At 35.1% G+C, this 22,405-nt stretch overlaps 1 protein-coding gene across 3 annotated transcripts in view; it reads left to right on the top strand.

Annotated features, from left to right (window-relative positions):
* ANKEF1 (ankyrin repeat and EF-hand domain containing 1) overlaps positions 1-17,821 on the top strand; it is a 24,138-nt gene extending 6,317 nt beyond the window's left edge. The window contains exons 1-10 of one of the 3 annotated variants that reach the window (XM_039874489.1): positions 1,961-2,096; positions 3,342-3,488; positions 5,237-5,436; positions 6,234-6,383; positions 7,397-7,520; positions 10,828-11,650; positions 13,066-13,292; positions 14,493-14,656; positions 15,824-15,961; positions 16,827-17,821. In XM_039874489.1, coding sequence (XP_039730423.1) covers positions 6,255-6,383; positions 7,397-7,520; positions 10,828-11,650; positions 13,066-13,292; positions 14,493-14,656; positions 15,824-15,961; positions 16,827-16,985 — 1,764 coding nt within the window. In that variant the 5' untranslated portion in view covers positions 1,961-2,096; positions 3,342-3,488; positions 5,237-5,436; positions 6,234-6,254 and the 3' untranslated portion in view covers positions 16,986-17,821. Of the gene's footprint in view, positions 1-1,705; positions 2,097-3,341; positions 3,489-5,236; positions 5,437-6,233; positions 6,384-7,396; positions 7,521-10,827; positions 11,651-13,065; positions 13,293-14,492; positions 14,657-15,823; positions 15,962-16,826 lie in introns of those variants that run through there. The other 2 variants (XM_039874487.1, XM_039874488.1) reach the window with 2 other exon arrangements.
* Positions 17,822-22,405: the final 4,584 nt, after the last annotated feature.

Here is a 22,405-nt window from a genome sequence, read left to right as displayed (position 1 = left end):
AAAAAAAAAAAAAAGGCCAAGACTAAAATAATAATTTAAGAAGGCTATGGGACAAAATTAAATGTAAAAACATCTATGTCATAGAGGTAGCTGAAGGGGAACAAGAAGTTGAATAACTATTTGAAGAAAAAATGATAGAAAACATGCCTAACCTGGTGAAGGAAATAGACATACAACCCCAGGAAGCTCAGAGAGTCCCAAACAAGATGAACCCAAAAAGATCCACACCAAGACACATTATAACTAAAATGCCAAAGGTTAAAGACAAAGAGAGAATCTTAAAAGCAACAAGAGAAAAACAGTTACCTATAAGGGAGCTCCCATAAAACTGGCAGCTGATTTCTCAAAAGAAACTATGCAGGACAGAAGGGCTTGGCACAAAATATTCAGTGTGATAAAAACCCAGGATCTACAACCAAGAATACTTTATCTAGCAAAGCTATCATTTAGAGTTGAAGGACAGATAAAGAGCTTCCCAGATAAAAATAAGCTAAAGGAATTTATCATCACCAAGCCAGTATTACAGGAGATGTTGGAGGGACTTCTTTAGGGAGAAAAAAACATGTATCAAAAACATGAATAAAAAAATGGTAATTCTTTCCTATCAACAAGTACCTCAGATGGAAAAGAAGTGCTCCAATCAAAAGATAGAGTGGCTGAATGGAAAGGAAAGACGCCCCCTGCATATGCTACCTGCGAGACTCACTTCAAATTAAAAGACACACACAGACTAAAAGGAAGGGGATGGAAAAAATATTACCTTGATGTACCCAGAGGATATTGCACTGAATGAAGTTAAATCAGATAGAGAATGACAAATATCATAACAACAAAAACGGAAACAAACTCATAGATACAGAGAATATTTTGAGGGCTATTAGATGGGAGCGGGGTTGAGGGAATGGTGAAAAAGGGCAAAGGTATTAAGTACAAATAGATAGTCACAAAATAGACATGGAGATATAAGGTGTAGCATAAGGATAAGTTAACAATGCAATAAATATGTAAGGGGGAAGTGGGGTACTAGATTTAGTAGGGTGATCACTTTGTGACATATAGATCTTTAATCACTATGTTGTACAACTGAAACTAATATATTATGATATGCCAACTATAACCGAAAATAAAGCTCATCAAATTGTACAATGTAAATATTAGCAACTAATTGTCTATTATATTTCAATAAAGTTGGAGGAAAAAAAGGTGTTGGGGAAATTGGACATCCACATGTAAAAGAATAAGGGTGGACCCTTATCTTATATCACGGACAAAAATTAACTCAAAACGGATTAAAGATCCAAATGCAAGGCCCATAACTAACACTCACAGAAGAAAACACAGGGAAAAAGCCTCCTGACATTGGGTGTAACATTGGTATCTTGGATATAATACCGAAAAGTCAGGGAACAAAAGAAAAAAAAGAAAAGAAAAGAAAAGAAAGAAAAAGGTAGTATTTATTATGATGAAAGATTTTAACTTTGATTGAAATATTTTAACTTTATGCTAGCTGAATATTTTTGTACTTATATGTAATTTCTACTTTCATGAAATCAGTTGCAATAAGTTTATGGTAATACATTTAATGAGAAACAGCCTCTCTTAGGGAAGCTTTAAAATATTATTTAATCAAAATAAAGGTGACAAAATTAACTTTGAGTTATATGTTTTTGTTTTTGTTTTGTGTTTTTTTTCTTTTCTGCTATAGTTTTTCTTTTGGTCCAAAAGAGGATTTTCAAGAAGCTGTTCAAGTATGGCTTTAGCAGATAAGAGACTCGAGAACTTGCAGATCTACAAAGTTCTTCAGTGTGTTCGGAACAAAGACAAGAAGCAGATAGAGAAACTGATCAGGCTTGGATACCCTGAACTGATCAATTTCACAGATCCTGTGAATGGATACAGTGCTCTGCACTTAGCCTCAGTTTCCAATGACATTGATATGGTCAACTTTCTCCTTGGCATTGGTGCTCACCCTGACGTGAAAGACAAGATGGGCTGTACTCCCACAATGAGAGCTGCAGAACTTGGCCATGAATTATCCATGGAAATATTAGCTAAGGCAAAGGCGGATATGACTATAGTTGATAATGAAGGAAAAGGTAAGACTCTCATTATTTCCAGCAGATGCAATTTATTTTGTAGCTGGAAAGCAATAAAGTGGACTTTTTTGCTTTCCAACTTCAGAAGTGAATTATTCTTGTACCTAAGAATACTGACTCTCCATATTTTGAAAACAGAATGGATATATCTTAGGGAAATCGGTTCTGAGAGTTTTTCCATTTAAAAAGAAAATTAGAATTAATCTGATGGTTTTTCTAAACGTAGAGAATTTTCAACATGATACACGATATTATTGTAATCATAATCATCCATTATGGAATATAAAATCTTGTTTAGAGCAAAAGATGAGGGAGAGCATTTCTTACTCTTTTTTACATTTTAGAACCTAGAGTACAACTGGACTCAGGACTCCAGAAGGATTTCATTCCTTCTCAATAATGGTCTGATGTAGAAAGGAGTTACATTTGGGAATTTGAAGGACTAAGGTAGATTCTGGCATAAGCTCTGACTTTCTAGGGTCATTTAAAATAATTTGGAAATATGACTTGAAACTTGAGACATTGCATTTTCATAATTATTCGGGCGAGACAGTCCCACTTCCCCACCTTGTTCTCCTCCCTAATCTCATCCCAAGATCCTGCTCTGGGAGCTTCTTGCCCAAATAACTCGAAGTTCCAGCAGCAGTTGACACAGCATCATGAAAACCACGAAGAAAATTACCACCAGGTTTAATATAAATTGGTAGATTTCATCAATTGTCCCAAAGAGTTGCTTCAAGTACAAAGCCATTAACATCAGCTCCACAGTAGAGAAGTGAATTCAGTTGTATAATGTTAATGTTTTCTGACAAAAATAAAATCTGCTTTTGTAACTCTCTCCAAACTTGGTATTTGATAAGTAACTTGCTTAAAACAGAGGAGAAGAGAGAGAAAAGGAAAAATTATTTAATTACTTAATGGCACCATGTAACAAAATAAACTTCAGGTGCATTCAGGGGTCGGATGTGTTTTAAAATGATACTCTGGTGGGTGGGGAGGCGGGGGTGGGAAACAGAAGCCTCTCAAATAATTAAAACTGTGAATCAAAACTTGAAACATACAGAATCTTGTTTCACATGTAACCTGGTTAGCACTGCCCCACACAGCCTTGATTCTACATAGCCCATAGTATGCTCATTGCAACGAGTGCTTGTCTTCCCCACATCAGTCAATCTAGCTCACCTTACACAAACTGTTTTGCTTATTCCACAGCAGTTTCTCTGCCATTAACATCCTATTTTCCAGGGACTGATGTTTGACTCACTGCACATTGTTTCTAAAGGATAAACAAACATTTAAATGGTTAAAATACTGGATCTTTAGAAGGATGTTGAACATACTCTGGCCTACACTGTACTTTCTCTTTGAACTATTTTGCAGAATATGAAGAAGGTAAAGCTCTAAGCTAATAAACTCTTTTCTATATGTCGTGCTAGCGAATTAGTGTCTGGAATTATTCTCTTTAAGGGTTAAGCTAGAATAGTTTCTTATAGCACCCATTTCATTGGTTCTCCTATTTAAAGCAAGGTATACCCAATCCTAAATGCAGTATACTAATTCTACTAGATATGTTTTTCCCCTCTTTTGCTTCAATTTTGGAATGTTGATTCATGTACTTTGTGGCCAAGGCAGACTTTAACTATGAGTTACACAGGCCATTGTTATAAAATGTCCATTCCACAAGTATCTTAGGGTCTTTTGTAATGAATTCAAGCTCATCTGGTATTTTCTGTGTCGTTTTGTTGTTATTATTGTTGTTTTGGTCCACTCTTGCCTGCTATAACTTGCTCTGTCTTTGATTTTCTATTTTCGGCCATGTCCTTGACCATCTTTCTATTTTTAACTGTTCTGAGTAACCCTATTTAAGATGTATCTGTTTATATAAAATACATTTAGATTTTAATTTTCATATAAATTATGTTTATTTTAATGCTAGAATTTATTCAGTTTATATTTATCTAGATGCCCCACAGGTTTGTCACTTAAGTTTTTCTTCCATGGCCCTGACCATGGTTTTGGCAGTGCCTGCTCTCCTATTTTCTGCTTCTAATTTGACTTTCATTTCTTTCTTGTTTTTATTTTTCTCTACTATTTCTTTCCTGAGTTCAGCTGGCTCAATTTCATCTTTTCCTTCTATTTATCTTTAATTATCCAAGCAGTCCTTCTTTTTGGTCTAGGCCTATCTTTGCACTGTTGTTTTAGAAAAGGATATACTTAATTTCTTTACTATTGTGAAAATGGGTCAGTCAATAATTTTTATGGGGTACAGTTTTCCGAGTATATACTTTTTGCATAGCTTTCATTATCAGGTTCTTTTTCTCCCATTGAGATATAATAGAACATTTTCTTAAAGTGAAAAGATTTCTTTCAGTATCTTTTTACATAGGTCACATGATGGTTTCTTGATGATTATTGTTTCTCTTTGAATGAAGTCTCTTTTTAGAGTGAGGTCATTACATAATTTGGTGTTAGACTATTGTTTCCCTGAATTTCTTACCAACATTCTGCCCCTGGATTATAACAATACCCTGGTTTGTAGTACATTTTTGACGTGCATTATGTTGCGAGCCTGTATGTCATGGGTCCTGGCTGTGGGGATTTAGCATTTTCCTTTCTTTAGGAGAACAAAATAATTTGTCAAATGAGAGAGTGCCTGCTACCTACTTTTTCTTCTCACTGCTACTGTACTGACAAGCCTGCTTCTTATAAACATGGCCAGTCTATACATTTCATCATTCGGTACCATCTCCTTTGACTCTCTGCAGTTTCAGAGGGGGCCCAGGGACTCTCCAGTATTAGAACACACAGCCTTGTACATCCCAAGAAGAGACACTTGGGCTATAGACTACAAGATGCCAAATACTCATGAGGGCTTACGTATCAGCGCTCAGATTATTCCCTAAACCAGGTCCTATTACACTCTGTTGTAACTGTTTCTTAACTCTATCAGAAGTTGAGTTGTTTCTGTCTCTCTGTCTTGGTGTTTCAGTTGGGTTCAGAGAGAAAACAAAGGCAGATATGCCTTTGCTCTACCACTTTCAACCAGCTAATTATGGATTTTAAAATTATTTTTTCTTTATCTGATTCAAAGGTATAGAGACTATTAATAAGTACTCTTTGGGGATTCTGTTTTTCTACAGGTATTTTGTTTTACTGTATTTTACCTACTAAGCGGCATTATCGCTGTGCATTGATTGCCTTGGAACACGGTGCAGATGTCAACAATTCTACCTATGAAGGAAAGCCAATATTCTTAAAAGCTTGCGAAGAAGCACATGATGTTAAAGAAGTGTGCCTGACATTTTTGGAAAAAGGAGCCAATCCAAATGCTATCGACTTAGTATGACTATTCCTGTGATTATAAATATTCATTTTTTTTCAATTATGGAGTCTAAAGTTAATCTATACTGTATATAAATTTCTGTTGGTGCCCCTTTTCCCATACTAGTGTAATTTTTTGCATTTAAATACGGTCAAACAATCCTGTTAGGTTTTAGACAGTTCATTTCTATTCAAGATGCTTTAAGACAATATACTTTCATTATATTGCTAGGATTCTACAGTTTATTTACTAATGATGTTTGGAAAATTGGTATTTATTTTGCCTAATGTTAAAAGATCATTATAGAAAATAGGCAAGATATCACTGATGCTTAATAAAAATCTATCTTTTTGGAAAGAAATAATATAGTTCTGCTGTTTCCCTTATTCATTTTTCTCCCCCTCCTTATTTGTCTAATGTTATTGCATTTTCTTATCTTTTAATTGTCATTTTGAGACTATAAAAATAGATTTTCTCCTCATTAGAAAATATCCATAACCTAATTTTAGCATATATTTTACCCCCCTTTCTCCCTTCTTTGCAAGGAATGCAGTTTTTAGCATGATTTTCTCATGGGTATAATTTTAAGAGTTCTACATGTGACCTTTGAGTATAATTTTAAGAGTTCTACATTTTGGACATTGATACAGTGTACTGGCTTCATTGTTCCTATTTGTTACATGAAACAAATAAAAATGTAGAGAACTAAACATGTCAGTGTGAATCTAGGGCCAGATGAATTTAGATCATATTTATAGCAAATCTGTCATTTCACATCCCAGGTATAAACAGCATTTGATCTGTTTCCCGTCTAGTCCACAGGTCGCACGGCTTTAATGGAAGCATCAAGAGAAGGAGCAGTAGAACTTGTTAGAGGGATATTGGAAAGAGGAGGTGAAGTGAATACATTTGATAATGAGAGACATCATGCTGCACATTTTGCGGCCAGAGGAGGCTTTTTTGATGTAATAATCTGCTCTTTGCTTTAAAATTTGTTGCTAAAAATTTTCTCTCCTTTTCTTTGAAAATTTTAAATATCATGTAGGCTCCATTAAAATAGAAGTTTTTCTGAGTTACCATCTTAATTTTCTTAGGTAATTCCGAAATTATGTTTTATACCAAATATTATTTTTAAAAACATTCTAGCTCTTTATTCAATTTTATCTGCATGCTAATTTATTCATTTAATAATACTTATGGTGTTTTTTCTGTATTCTTAACTATGACAATTTAAAAGTTTTGCCGCTATTATATATTAGAATATTCAAAAGATGGTATGAGCTAATTGTGAGAACAATGCCAACATACTCTTCTCTCCCTGATATTTGTGTACACCTAATGACTCACTTAATTTTAACTCTAAGTATTCCGATTATCTGAACATGTCAGCAAAAGTTGTCTCATAGGTAGTGATATTGCAGAAACAAAATAAGAACCAATGTTGTCTTATTTTTTGAAAAAATCAATTACATCTAAAATTTCTTTACTCAGTTTTCTCCAAGTTTTACCATAGATATCCTTATTTTTGTCACTTACCGTCTTCCCTGCAATAAAAATATACATCACAATAGAAGTTATATTTGGTAAAGAATTTGCTCCTTTGATGATGTTTGCCATAGTCTGATGCTTCTAAAATTGCCTAGATTTACCAAAATGATAGTGCCCCAGCTGAGTTTAGAGGTTTCTATGCTCTATATCAACGTTGTTTGATAGAACTTTTGGCAATGATGAAAATGTTCTATATCTGTGCTGCACAATACAGTAGCCACATATGGCTTTTGAGTACTTTAATGATGGCTAGTGAAACTAAGGGACTATTTTGTTAAGATTTGTTTTCTTTTTAATTCATTTCAATTTAATTTTAAAAAGCCACCTGTGGCTGGCATGTAATGTATTGGATAGCACACGTCAAGGTACAGTCTTCATTCATTAAATGTACATTTCTATTTCCCTACAATATCCACTATTTATTTTGCAGATTCTGAAGCTTCTTTTTGCCTACAATGGAGACATGGGGCTGATTGCAATGAATGGGAACACACCACTTCATTATGCTGCCATGGGTGGTTTTGCAGATTGCTGTAAATATTTAGCTCAGCGAGGTAAAATTGCCTAGCAATTTTATGCTTAAAGTATTTATGATTGACCCATGTCATAGATAAGCAGAGAATCAGGGCCTGTCACTTGTCGGTTGCTTACATTTTTCAATAGCTCAACCTCATTCATATATGTAGAAAGAAAATTGAAAATTTTTCTTACTCTTCTTTTTGTTAAATCATGAATCTGGTCTTAAAAGTGATAAAAACCCATTTTCCCAATATTGTTAGGTTATTGTTAAAAATCTAAAGAGGAATGTTCATGAGTCAACAAATTATTATAAAATGTTTAGTTATTAAACTTTTAAAAAAAATGTGAACGTCAGTCTAAACAAAGACAAACACATGCCTTTTAGTCTTAATTCTTAATTATTTCATTTTGAAAAATAATCTGCTATATCAAGTGCAAAGATAACTTTTCTGGATAATTTGAAATTATAAGGGAAATATTTTGGGAAAAATATGAAATAAAATAAAAATTTTTAACGGAAAATTTGAAATGTAAGTAATAGTTATTATTTTAGGTTATCCTGTAGCTTTTAAGTAACTTTATTAATTTAGGAACATAAACTATGCTATGTGTTTTCCTTAAAATGATATTAGCTAATTAAGTTTAAAGAAATAGATTAATTTGGTGTTAATTACATGCTAATTGAATGCACATGAAAAGTTCTATACATGCTAATTGAATGTATATGAAAAGTTCTTAACTCTTTGTTAGAGATGGGACTGAATTCTGCTGAACTTTATGGTAGTGGTTCTCCCTCCCCACATACACCCCAGTTTATAAGAAATAAGCAAAAACTTAAAGTCCAATAACCCTAAATAGCTTAGCAGAGAGAGTACTTTTGTTTTCCTCTCCTCTATATCGGCACAGAATTTTATAAGTCACTGGGACTTAGAGATCCTATACTATAACCAATAATATTATGAATAAGACTAATGTGCTCCATAACTAATAGTGTAATAACTAATCAACTTTTACTTTTTATGAACTTATACACAACTCGCACTCTTTCCTCATTCTCTAAAATGATAAACACTTTTAACAAATAAAGAAAGGAAAACATATCAAATGCAATTTTTGTCCTCATAAATTGTTTCATCAGTCTTCAAATTTGTCACTATCAGCAGTTTATTCTGAAATTTCATTTTTAATGTTGTGTATTTCTAAAAACTAAAGATCTTCCCAGATTGAGACAAGCTTCTTCAACATGTAGACTGCTTTTTTATTGGAACAAACATCACCAAACATATACTCTATTGTTTATGTTCTCCTGGGCTAAAGTCATAGAAAGCAAACTGAGAAGCAAACAGTCAGAGCTTGGGCCATGATAAAGGCCTTACCCAATCATACAGAAAAGATTTATCTTCCTGGCAGAACCATAAGACTAGACTGTGGTTTTAAAAGAAATATCTGAAAATGTTCTTAGCCTGTAGTGTGTTTGGAAGTACGACCACATCACCAGATCCTATGTGGGTGACCCAATTTCGTGGGAACAGAGTTACCAGTTACATTTTCATCTTTAAAATCTTAGCTCTAAGTCAATTAGAGCAGCAAGAAAACATTAGCAATGAAATACTCATTTCTGAGTAAACTCTGTAGGTTTAGTCTTTTCTGTAAAATGTGAAGGCTGAATTATTTTTCCACATTAAACTGTCTTCCTTAATTAGCTCCTCTTTTGCCCCTGGTCCTGTTGTTGGAACAATTTACACATCCCTGTAAACAGTGTGAGAGCCATGTCCCAGGCAAAGGACAGGAGTTGGGATTAGTTCTGAAGCGCCCACCCATAAAGAGTTCTACTTTTTATGGGCCTTTGGCTGTTGGTGTCTTATAGCACCAGCCCCAAAAGTTGAGTGTCTTGACCACAGGGGAACCTAAATCACAAAGAGAATGAATGGATCTTTATATCCTATCATAAAGGAGACAAAAAAGTCTCCCAAAAAGTTCCTTCCAAAGGGAGAGGAAAAATCCTTCAGATCTTTAAGCTGGGATGTTAGAGCCTTTTATCCACATAAAGGTTTTTAACTAGGAGGAAACTGGGAGCAGAAGAGGGCAAGCTAAAGCAGCTTTAATAATCTTTTGATCCACAGTGCTGGGGTGACTATAGGAGTGGCTTAGGAGATGGTAGATCATCCTCCCCACCCCAATACTCTGAATAAGCGAAAAAGCCCAGTAAAAACACAGCATACTCGGAATTACTATGGAATTATTATGCTATAGAATTATACTACAAAACCTTTCCCTACTAAGTCACTGTTCTTAAAACTGTCCAATATAGAAATTTTAGAATCTTTATTGTCCCAATGTTCTCATTATATCACTAATAAACTAATCAGTTTTGTATAAAATTTTAATTTTTGACAATACTAAAGGAAGTATTAACCATGAAAAGCTTTGGTGATTTTCTTTTTGACAAGAAATATGTTTTGGTTGCTAGAGATACTGATTGGGTGCCAATTTTTTTTTTTTTGATAATGTGATGTTGGCAAAGCAATAGAAGGGTCTTCTAGATTCAAAACACTAGAAAGGGCTTCTTCATAGTCTAACATTTATATACAAAATGGACTTCTGATGTCTCAAGACAATTATTATAGATAACATAGCCTTCTTAGTAGCACTAAGTAGACTCCCTGATGCATTCAGAAAAATATATTTATTTGGAGAATACTCACATGTAACATTGGTCTCATAATTTTAAGCAACCAAAAAGGAAAATGAATTTTAATACATAACTTGGACAAATGTAATACTGGAATCCTTTTAGATTTGATGAACAAATTACTTTTTCCTCTGTTAGGTTGTTCACATGACCTTGCACAAAACAGCAGATCAATAAAATGACATCAATTTCATGGAGAATACAGATAAATATAGTTTAAAATTGCACACAGATTTATAGTCAGAATCATTCAAAAAGAAGCAGGAATTGTTCAGCATTCTGAGTTCCTAAGGGCCTATGTAAACTGTCTGAATCCAGCTAATTTCCAAATTCAAGTGTCACCCTTACTCTTTCCCTGCTTGGCATGGTCTCCTTAGCAAGTATCCCAACATGATATTTGTTTTAAATATCTATAGGGATTAATGTCCTACTCATTTGGGATCAGATAATATAAATAGGAAATATACCTCTCTCAGAATTCACCAAAGTGAAGTGCAGGAAAAAAATCCCAGTTTAATTTTGTAATTATAATAGTTAAATGTACTCATCTCTATATACGAATAATCTGTGGACAAACTTTTGACGTCACTGGAAATTGGATGAATGTCATTTATAGAGCACCGTTCATAATATGATGCTTCACGTTTTAGGATGTGACCTGAAGTGGAAGAATTTAGAACATAAAACGCCCAGGGTTCTGGCTAAGGAAGGAGGCTTCAAAGTTGCAAGCAAAGAAATACGGAAGGCGGAGAGAATCGCTAATAAACTGGCCCGGCCAGGAGCCAAAAATCCTAATCCACTGTGGGCCCTTCGACTTCACGATTGGTCAATCGAACATGAGGCTTTCCTTCGGGGAGCCTTTTCGTTTGTGGACCGGGGCGATGGGACAGTCAGCAAGGATGATTTTGTGATGGCGCTGGAGGAGAGGCAAGAGTTAGTGAACTCGGAACAGCTGTCTTCTATAGCTCACCTTCATGAAAAAGTCCGGGGAGGAGGGGTCAACATTAACGATTTCTTTAAGGGAACCAGATACTTAAATAAATCGTACGTCTTGGGATCCTACGGGCCTAAGAAACGGAAAAAAGGGATGGCCAAAAAGGCAAAGAAAGGCAAGTTTGTTTTACCCCTTCCGATCTGCATCATCCCTGACAATGCATTTCCACGCCGGAGTGATGGTGGGCCGCCGTATTATATGATTGAAACCTACAAGAATATAACTGATTGCAACCGGTTTAATCGGGATCATCCACCAGGACATCCCATTCAGGATGATTCTGCCTGGTACATTGATGATCAAGGAAAGGTATTTTCAAATATTAATTTTATCACCAAGGCGGGAGACTTGGCTTCTCTGAAGAAGGCATTTGAATCAGGAATACCTGTGGATATGAAGGATAATTATTACAAAACACCACTAATGACTGCTTGTGCAAGTGGAAACATAGATGCAGTCAAGTTTCTTCTTGAAAAGGGGTATGTTTTTGGTTGGGTGAGGTTTAAATTTTCATGAGTCTTCACATTTCAAGGAAGTGAAAGGAAAGCTAAGATACAGCCAACTCCAGAAATTCAGTAGCACAAGAAAGTGCTTCACTCCTGAAGTCTAGATTACAGGTAGATCTTATGTGGGGAACCAGGCTAATGGGGAAATAGGATTGTGTGTACACAAGATAGCTTGCTAGTAACAACTATGCATAAAGTGAAGATCAAGAAGTTTTCACTATGGGGGTAGAAGAAGCCTTCTGATTGGGTCTCTCTGGCCTCCTAAAAGAATTTAATTTCATCTTAGATCTTTACCTAGTTGATGTGGAGTCACTTTCCATTTTATTTTAAATTAAAAACTTTTATTGTGGTAAGAACAGATTATATGAGATCTAGCCTCTTAACAAATTTTAAGTGTCCAGTACATTGTTATTGACTATAACCACAATATTGTACAGCAGGTCTCTAGAACATACTCATTTTACGTAGGAGCGTTTTTTAATCTGCCTCTTTTTTGGGGGGGATCCCAACAAATTCCAACAAGTGGGATGTTGGCTAATGACTAAGGACACGTTTGATTCCCTCCTCCAGAGAGAGCAGTCTTTTCCTCGGTTCATTTGTAAATATCTTTAAAATATCAAAGCATGACATTTTCATTTAACTTTTCGATCTAAAGCAATTATAATTCCTTTTTATACCATAGCTGAATAACCTGGGATAAGTTTCTTAACCTTTTTGTGCCTCTTTTCTCATTTTTATAATGTTGCTCTAATGGGACTCAGCTCACAGAATTTATTGAAGATTAGTTAAAATATGTAAAGCACTTATTAGTACAGTAATTGCATATTTGATAAAAGGTATTATTGTTATTATTACTATAAATGTTTAATGCCAAAGAAGCATTCAAATTTGTATATTATCAAGAGGGAGTATAAAGCAACAAAGGAGAATTTGTACTTTTGGAAAATAAATCTTTAAAAAAGGACTAAAATTTTAAATAATACATTTTCATGCTTAGAATTTTAATAATGAAGGTGCATTTAAAAATTCATGACATGCAGAGAAAGTAGACACAAAATGGAATAATACAACTTTTATGTTTCCTGTTGACTTTTATCTTCATTGAATTCAGTTTTATTATTTTCTTTGATTTTAACCTTTGCAAAAATTATAACCCCTAGGATCTTACATGCCTTTTAAAACTAAACAAAATGTAGACATACACAAAGTTAAGACTGTCAAATAATGCAGAACACTTGTCAAAAAAATTATGGCAGAGCTTTACTAAAAGCTTTACTTGGTTTATAGTTGAACAACTTGATAAAACTCTGAACTCTTACTTAGCATTTTTAGCCTCTAATGCTTGGAACAACCTATGTTTTCAGCTGTGCATCTATCTTATTTTGTAGGGCTAACGTTAATGCAACAGATAATTTTCTTTGGACTCCACTTCATTTTGCATGCCATGCAGGCCAACAAGATATTGTTGAGCTTCTTGTTAAATCCGGAGCTGTGATTGATGCACTTTCAATCAGCAACTCAACTCCTTTAAGTAGAGCCATTGAGAGCTGTAGGCTGGATACTGTAAAATACCTACTGGATATTGGTGCTAAATTCCAGCTGGAAAATAAAAAAGGTATGTGTTCATATTGCTGATGGTTAAGGTTAGAAAAAGAGAATTTATGTTTGATTTCAAACCCTTTCTGATTCAATTCTTGGAGTACCACATTTCCCCCTGAATTACTACTGCAAACACAAGCCTGAGTTAAATGTTATAGAAGTTTGTCTTATACTCAGTGTTTTGCAAATCATTGGTATTAAAGGGTCAGTTCTTTATGTTTGTGATCTTTCATGGACTGATACCTTTGCAAAACACAATAAAAATGATTTACTAGAAAAATAAAGTGGAAATAAAAAACACAATATATAAGTCCAAACCTTTTTATGATTAGATTCAAATGACAGAAATTTCTTCTGTCAAATTGCTATAAAAATTTCTAAACACATGCTCTTAAGTCTTGTGGTTATTTCATTGTGGCCCAGTAACCATTAGTTTGTGGACTTGCACCGGTTTGTAGATACCTTGAGTTATCACAGTGTTTCAACTGTCAACTCCTAATAGTTGTTATAGTTTATGGTCTCTGTAGACTTGAATTCCTTCGAAAGCTGGACAAAGTCATTTCTGAATTGAGGCTCTCTCTAGGAAGTAAATGGAGGGCTTACCTTATATCATAAATATCACAAGTGAAGAATAAAAAAGTTTGGAGGTATCACTTTCTTATAGTAGAACCCATTGATTCCTTTTGATCTGAGAACATTACACCTCTGGCTGCTTCAGGCTTCCTCTGAGTCACAGGTAATATTGTGCTAGGCCTGCCTGAGGACATTACAAATTTCATAGTACTTGGCGACCTACATAGAACACTTGTGACCATCAGCTTCCCCAGGCCTTTCAGAATATACCTCATGACATCATGGAAAGGGGAGAACAATGTAAAATTGTCATATGAAAGGAAATGTGCATAATATGGGAAGAGAATAAGCAATCAGATATTCAAAATGTAATTTACCAATACTTCCTATCAACTTTTAAAGATATATACTCAAAAAATTAACAAGAAAATATTGTTTTGCCAGTAAATGGCAGTGTAAGTTATGAGATTTTTAGAATCGAGTCTACCTTCAAGAATACCTAACCTAGCTTTGTGACCTTACATATACCGTTTGCTTTAGTAATCACCCTTACTACCGCATGGTTAGGGCTCATGTGCTGAGATTTTTCTACATGGTTGATTATTAATCTTTTACTATAACTCCAAATTTATGTTTTAAACAGGGCACACTGCAATGGATATTGCAAAGGCATATGCTGACTATAGAATAATTGGTTTGATTAAAGAAAAGCTAGATAACTTGCCCAAACCAGCAGAAAACCAAAAACTGAAAAGCAAGCTATCTCTTAAAGTGAAGACTGAAGGCCCAGAAATTAAGAACGAGGAGGTAAGAAAAGCAAATGACTACCCGGTAGTAACTGGAATGGGGGTGGTGGCAGGGCACTGGCACTACTTACATGTTGTTATACAACATGGGCCAAATAATAGGTAATCCATATTTTCAGCATTATTATGCAATACTCTTAAAGAAATATCTAACAAGAAAACTCTATTACTGAAAAGTCTAAAAAGTAGTCATTGCAAACAATTCACACATAAACCAAGTTGGTTCAGTCAAATACAGTTAGAATATTGAAAAAATAACTGGTATTAGACATATATATTTATATAATGTAAATATATATATTATATGTATATTTGGTCCTGAATTATATAGATTTAATGAGATGGCCCAAAAGGGAAGGAGGGTGATCCTTATGAGAAATGAAGTGAAGCATGATTTTTCTTCCTTTCGGTCTTATAATATTTCATTAATCACCCTACCACTTCCCACAAGGAATTTTAATGACTACCACTGAACTCTGGGATATGGGGCCACTTGTAACTTGGATAATGACTCTAGAAGGTTTAAGGCAGTAACTGACTGTCTCTGGTAATCTGAGTGGTACAGTTGCCTCTGAACTACAAGGAGAAGGCTGAAGTTGTTGCCCATGGGAATTTCTGAGACATTAAGTCTTTGTCATTAGCAAGGAAGCTCTATGTGCATTTCTAGGCTGGAAGCTTCTTTTAGGGAAGCAGAAAGACCCCTGGAGATTCTTAGTAGACGAGGATACGGGATAAAATTTAAGAAGAGCTTTAATGTTATCAAAAGAGTTGGAGAAATGTAGGTGGTAGGAAGTGAATAAGATAAAGGAATCATAGGCAGACAGTAGAGAGTAACATGGAGGACAAGAGTAAGGATGGGCAGAGGTGAAGGAGAATCGATCAGCTAAAGCTCCTACTACATGCATCATTATCATTTTAGTAGGAATACATCTTTCTGATTAATGAATTGCCATAGGTCAAAGACTATGAGATGTGCCACTGGTACTGCTAATTAGAGTTAAACAAGGCAAACTAATTACCTTTCATTTCGAATTATAATTTATATAGTAGCATTTTTAGTTTTTATTTTTCTAGCTTCAAAGTAAGATGTAGAACAATAAATAATATTAAAAAGTGTATATAAGTTTATGCAATTAATAGTTTTTTATTTTTTTGGTCTTGTTTCCAGGAACCACTTTCATCAATTTATAGTGTACCAACAGTATTGGAAGAAAAGAAAGTGCATAAGGATAATGTGGTTTATCTCAATTCATTAATTACCAGTGGTCATACCAAGAAAGTAGATATCACATTTATTCCACAAAGGGTAAGTACTTTGAAAAGACCTTCATAAGGTGATATAAACTTATAATGTTATTTTTCAAATACTTTTTATGCAGAGCACCCAAACAATATCCAAAGGTTATCTTTATAGTTAATTATTTGAAAGTGTCTTTGCCAAGTCCTGCTACTCTGACTCAATAAGTCCAACTTGTTTAGATCCCAATATCTGGTTCCTCCTATTACTATTTTTGTATTGACATTTTCATTCTCCTTAAAAGACTGACGTTTTCTTTGGTCAATTCCATTCCCTATAGTCATTTAGTCACCACATTCTACAGATACTTTTTTCTTGGTACTTCTCAAACTCAGTCCTCCTCCTTTGTACTCACTACTACCAACTCACGTGGGAATTTCATACTAATTAAGACTAGATTTATTTAGTAGCTTCCTAAAAGCATCTGTAATTAAGAGGTGGAGACATCTTTTGGAGAATAATAGTAGTCTTGCCAGGGCCCATCAAACCATGCTGAAAAAGAGACCACCAATTCCCTATGCCTTCTACTATGAAAATAATTTTGATTTCCTCATAAGACATAAAGGTAGTAAATCCAAATCATCTTCTAATTCCATTGCTTCCTTGTTTTGACATCCTAAAAATGAACACCAGCTAACCCAAAGGTCATCAAAGAGGTAACTGAAGAGCATTTCAGTTGTCCAAATAGCCATCATCAGAAATAGTGATACCCAAGTAAGCAATGATGTCATGTAAGAAGAAAAAAAACAAGTTAAAATAGATTTAGAAGTAAATTTGATAGTTTTAAATTAATCATATTAAACATTATCTGCACACCAGCATATTTATTGGCCGTCACACTCATACCTGCTTTGGATGTGCTTGTTTATTTAAGACCTGGAGTCCTGAAGCCACAACGGCAGAGCTGATCAGGAAGAGAGAGCTGCGGAGGGAGAGGCTCACTTACGAGGTAGACTTTGATGACTTCATGATGCCCTTTCAAAAGAACATCACAGAGAAAGCGCAAGCATTGGAAGCTGGCTTCCAGACATAAATCACAGCAATTGCTTCTTGGAGTAGACATTTCGAGGCCCAGGGACCAAACTTGGGAGAAAGTAGATATTTTCATCAAAGCCAAAGCAATCCACAAATTAGGGATTTGTAACCAAATATTTGTTTTTGCTTCAACAGCTATAAATATTTTATGCTGTCTCAAGAAGGTGTGTTTTATTTTGCAATGAATTACATGTCATTCTGAATAAATCTCCCAATCTTCTTTAAGATTGTAGTGGAATAAATGGCATTTTATTTATAAACATAATATTATTATCAAAAATTTACCAGATGTATAGCATTATGTTTGCTAAGGATATAATTCCACTGGGAATTGATGGAAACCATTTATTAGGGAAGAGAAAAAGTTTTTAACCCATTAAGAAAGAAGTTTTATTTCTCACACACCATCGTAGTGATGTGTGTTGAGTTATATAAAATTTGACACCTCTAGCACACTATCAGCACTCTACCCATTTCTCCTCTACTTTAGGACTGTAGCATTCTCAGGCCTGACTTCCAGATGCTGGAAGGCTGCCTCTGACACTTAAACTTATACAGTAGGACCAAAGTATGTGAGAATGAGCATCTCCTGGATGCAGCCCTTAGCCAGTGACTGAATGGACTCATTGTATTGACACTCAGCTTACTCATCACCTTGGTAAGATTATTCTGAGTTCCCCTGCAAAAATTTTAAAAGTGAATTCCTTTATTTTCTATTTACTACAAAATAAACATTTCCCAGCAAGGAAGATTTGCCCACAGGATCTTCTGCAGTTGAGAAGCAGTTAAAGTGGTGTTCATATAACACTTGATACTTTGCACAAAATTGCCAGATGCCAGAAAAAAAATGTATATGATAAAGAATGACTAGATATCATATATGACTTAAACTGAAGGCAAGTATGTGGGGACAAGGGAGAAGGTGTGGATTTAATAGACACAACATAAAACCTCACAAGTTTTGGCCTTGGGCCTGACTCATACTTTGAAAATAGGTATATCAGGGTTCTACCAGAGAAATAGAACTAGTAGTATAGATAGGTGATGGATTGGTAAATAGGTAGATAAAGAGATTTGTTGCAAGGAGTTGACTTATATGATTGTGGGGGCTGGTAGGGCAGGCCATCAGGACGGGCAGGCTGGAGACTCTTGGACAAGAGCTGTCCTTCAGTTCACATGTGGAACGTTTTCTTCCTCAGGGAAACCTTAGTTCTGCTCTTAAGGCCTTTCAACTGATAGGATCAGATTCACCCAGATTATAAAGGATAATCTCCTTTACAACTAATTGTAGATATTAATTGCATGTACATAATTCCTTCACAGCAATACCTACAGTTAGTGTCTGGTTGAGTAAATAGGTTCTATAAACTAGCCCAACTGAGACATAAAGCTGACCATTGCTGGAGGTATGCTACTGAGTAAAAAGTTAGTGGAGACATCGCCCACACCAGGAGATCAATGAGTGCTGGGCAAGAGCTCTGAAAATATCCATAAAGGCTCCACTGACAGAAAGAGTCCACTTTAGAATTTGTTTTACCAGAGGGCACAAACTCCAGATTATAGCTCTGTCGGCCAAATAGACCTGAAATCCCTTTCTTTTAAAACTCTCCCTCGCTTTCCACTCATGGATTGGGCTTTAACAGTAACTAGTGCATGGGGGAGGAGGCTGGATGTGTAGGTGAAGAAGCTAACCAAGCCCATCTTCCCCTGAGGCAAGCTTGAGCTGATATTGCTTACACCTTTATAATATGGAACCAGGAGATTTGCTATTAGAACTAAATTTTGTTTGTTTTATGAGTTTTTTTTGGTCTGTTTTTAGTTTTAAATTTTGACTTAATGTCAGATTTATAGAAAAGTTGCAAGAATTTTACAAAGAAGTCCGGTATACTCTTCACTCAGATTACCTAAATGATAACCATTTACCACATCATTTTATCTCTTTCTGTTTACATGTACATCTGTGTATGTGCATTTTTTTCTGAACTATTTGAGTGGCAGCTGAAGACATGATATTCTTATCCCTAAATACTTCAATATGTATTTCCATAAAACAACATTATCTTACATAACTATATCATAGTTGTCAAAATTAGGAAATTAATATTTAAATTAACTACATATTTAATCTACAGACCTTATTCAGACTTTGCTATTTGTCTCAATAATATCCTATAGAGCAAAAGAAAATACCAGATCATGGACTGCATTCAGTCGTCACATCTCTGTTCTCTTTTAGCTTGGAACAGTTCCTCAATATATATGTCTCTCTTTTTTTTTTCTTTTAAGATATTAGTATACTAGGATTCAGGCTGGTTATTTTGTAAAATGTCCCTCAGTTTTTATTTGTATTACATTTTCTCAAGAACAGATTCAGAATAGGCAAGAATGGCACAGGCCCTTCTCAGTATATTATATACTTCTCAGTATATTATATCAAGAGGCATGTGATGTCGATATGTGATATAAACTTTGTAAACTTTAATCCCTTGGTTAAAGTTGTATCTTTACTACTTGGTTTCTCCACTATAAAGTTATTATTCTTCCTTTTGTATTTAAGTATCTTATGGATAGATCCTTTGAAACTATGTAAATTTCCAGTTATTCCCATAAGTTTCACCCACCAATTTTAGCATTCATGGATGATTCCTGCCTGACATAATTATTATAGTGACAGTTGCCATAAGATGATTTTCTAATTTCATCATTCTTTCTACATTTGTTAGTTGACTTTTTGCCTTTGAGTAGAGCTTTCTTTTCTTCCCCGTTAATTTATATATTTAAATCAGTATAGACTCATGTATTCCTTTTTTATTTAATAGGTTATAATCCTTTGCTATTGTTATTTATTTTGATGCCCAAATAGTCCCTGATTTGGCCAGGGGAAGCCTCTTAAAGCTGAATCGTGAGACTATGACCTTTTGTTTCCTGAAATATCTAGAGGACTCTTGAATATGAGGGAAAATGCCTACCCATGGTTTAATTCAGGAAAAGGAAAATGAGTCTGCAAAAGCAGATTTTCAGAGGCTATAACTTTTTACTGTCACCCTAGTAAGTACAACACTTACTAAATGCCAGTTTCATACATAGTGGTGTTCTGTGAACACCTTGAGCTATTTGTAAACATCAACTGAGAAAAAGCATTAATGTCAAATCCTATTAATTTTCTTTCTTCATATATGAAGAGTTTATATTCATTTATGTGGCTCAACAAAGTGTTGAACAGGAATTGTGTGAGGGAATATTCATGTGACTCCATTTACTTCGAGTTTAACAATAAACTCAAACAGAGCAAAGCCAAAGTTCTTCAGTGGTCCTGGAAAGCCATCAGTGCTTTTCAAAGAGCAGTCCATGGACCAGCAGCATCAACGTCACCTGGGTGCTTGGTACCACCTCTCCTCCCCACAAAAATTATGCTTCAGCATTCTACATAAGCATAAAAAAGATTTTGTAGAGGAAATTTTATTGGCATAAAAAGACAGTCTGTCAAAGTTAGATTTAAAAAATCATAAATATGTATAGTAATCTCAGATTTGTAAATATGTAGCACAGATAAATAGTAATTTTTCTGGGTTTTAGAATTATGAATTATCTTATTGTCTTATTTTGGTTTATCTGTGTTTTCTATTTTTATTTTTTATAATGAACATGTATTATTTTTCAATATAAACAGGAAAATTATTTTTTTGAAAAAAATACAAGTTGACCCAGAAGTCTAGAATATCAAAATAGTTTTATTAGTATTTGCCTCTTTTATTTCTTTATGTATCTTGACTTAGTTAAGAGTCTCTCAGAGACAGAAATTTTGAGCCAAGAATTCAGGAGCAAGTGATTTAAGGAAATGCTCCTGGGAGAAATCAGTGAGGGGTGAAGAGGATGTAGTAGGACAGGAAGTGAAAGAAACCATAGAAGGAGGAACTTTCTCATGAAGACCCAGCTTTAATTTAACCTGTGGTGGCGGTGGTGGTGGCAGTGGGGATGTGGGGGGAGCTATAGAGCACAGGCAAAGGCACTGGGCTTCTGAATTCCTGTGTCAGTTAATAGCTACAGGCTAGAGGAGGGTACTGGTAAGGCTATGGCAGTGTTCAAGGGCAATTCAATGAAATGAATTGGTGCGTCATGGTAGGAACTGTATGGCTTGAAAGCAAATAGAATCTGGGGTTAGATTCATAGTATGGGAAAGGGACACCAACAAGGTGTGCTACAGAAATGTATACACTGTAGATGAACTTTAGAAGGAAATATTCTCCTTTGCACATGTCCTTATCTTTAAATGAACACTTTGGTAAGTTGGTTAAGAGTGTGGTTTTTGTAGTCAGAAGACTTGGATTTGAATCTTCACTCTGCCGTTTTACTAGCAGCATGTCTATGGATTGGCTAAAAATTGTCTCTGAGTCTTGATTTCATCATCTATAGATTGAAGATAATAATATACCCCTCAATAAATTATTGTGAGACTCAAATGGAGTAACATCTCTAAAACTTCTAGTTTCGTGTCTATGCATATTTGGTGCTCAATAAATGATTCATTTTTAACCTTCCTTCAGCTGCAAGGTAAATCAAAAGAAGGCACAGGGATAAGGACCCAGACCTAGACAATCAGAAGAATAAAGATTTGTTGAAGCAGATTCACTTTCAGACTGTCAGTTGAAGTGACAAACATGTAGACATTTTCCTTATCTAGTTTCTGTAATCAGAGAAAGGAGAACAGTACTCATTTGCTATGGAAATAGTTACTAATTCTAGTCATAGTAATCCTAATGGATAGTTGACCAAATTTTTTTTTTTCCCCCAGAGCCTAACCAATTTCTTCCAGATTCTAAAGAGTTAGGTAATCAAAATCGTGTCTTAGGTCAAGCTCCCAAGAAACAGAGCCCAAGACAGAGACTCTTGTGTAAGTACTTTATTGACAAAATGCTCCCAGGAGAAGCTTTTAAGGGCTTGAAGAAAGCAGGATAAAATGGGGGGAGGACCTGAAGAACAGAGAGTTAGCCTCAGCCTGATTCCATGGGAAGCTATGGAGAATGAAACATCCCACAGAGATTGCTGTGTCCAAAAAGGAGGATGCTGGTTGTTACATCCTACATCAGTCATTGGCCAGACCCTCGTGGAGACAAAAACCTCACAGGGGCAAGGTAGCTCCAATCAGCCAGAGGCAATGCTCCTGAAAAGTGAGTAGCTCTGAGTCAAAAGCAACCACCAATCACAGCAGCTGAGCCATGGGAGTGCCAGATGGTGAAGGGAATCTAGGTAGGGCATCGACAGCATCTGCTACAAATGATATGCTTTTGCGTGCAAGGTTGGGGCACAAAGTTTTAGACAATGACTCCTTGAGGATCATTTTGTATAATAAGCTTTCTTTTTTAAAAAATTTAACTTTTACATACTTCCAAACTTGTCTAAATCATTCTTAAGAATAAA

This window comes from Pteropus medius, unplaced genomic scaffold, assembly GCF_902729225.1.
Source record: "Pteropus medius unplaced genomic scaffold, Ma_sr-lr_union100, whole genome shotgun sequence".
In the NCBI taxonomy this organism is placed as follows: Eukaryota; Metazoa; Chordata; class Mammalia; order Chiroptera; family Pteropodidae; genus Pteropus; species Pteropus medius.
This window is presented reverse-complemented; position numbering and strand designations above follow the sequence as displayed.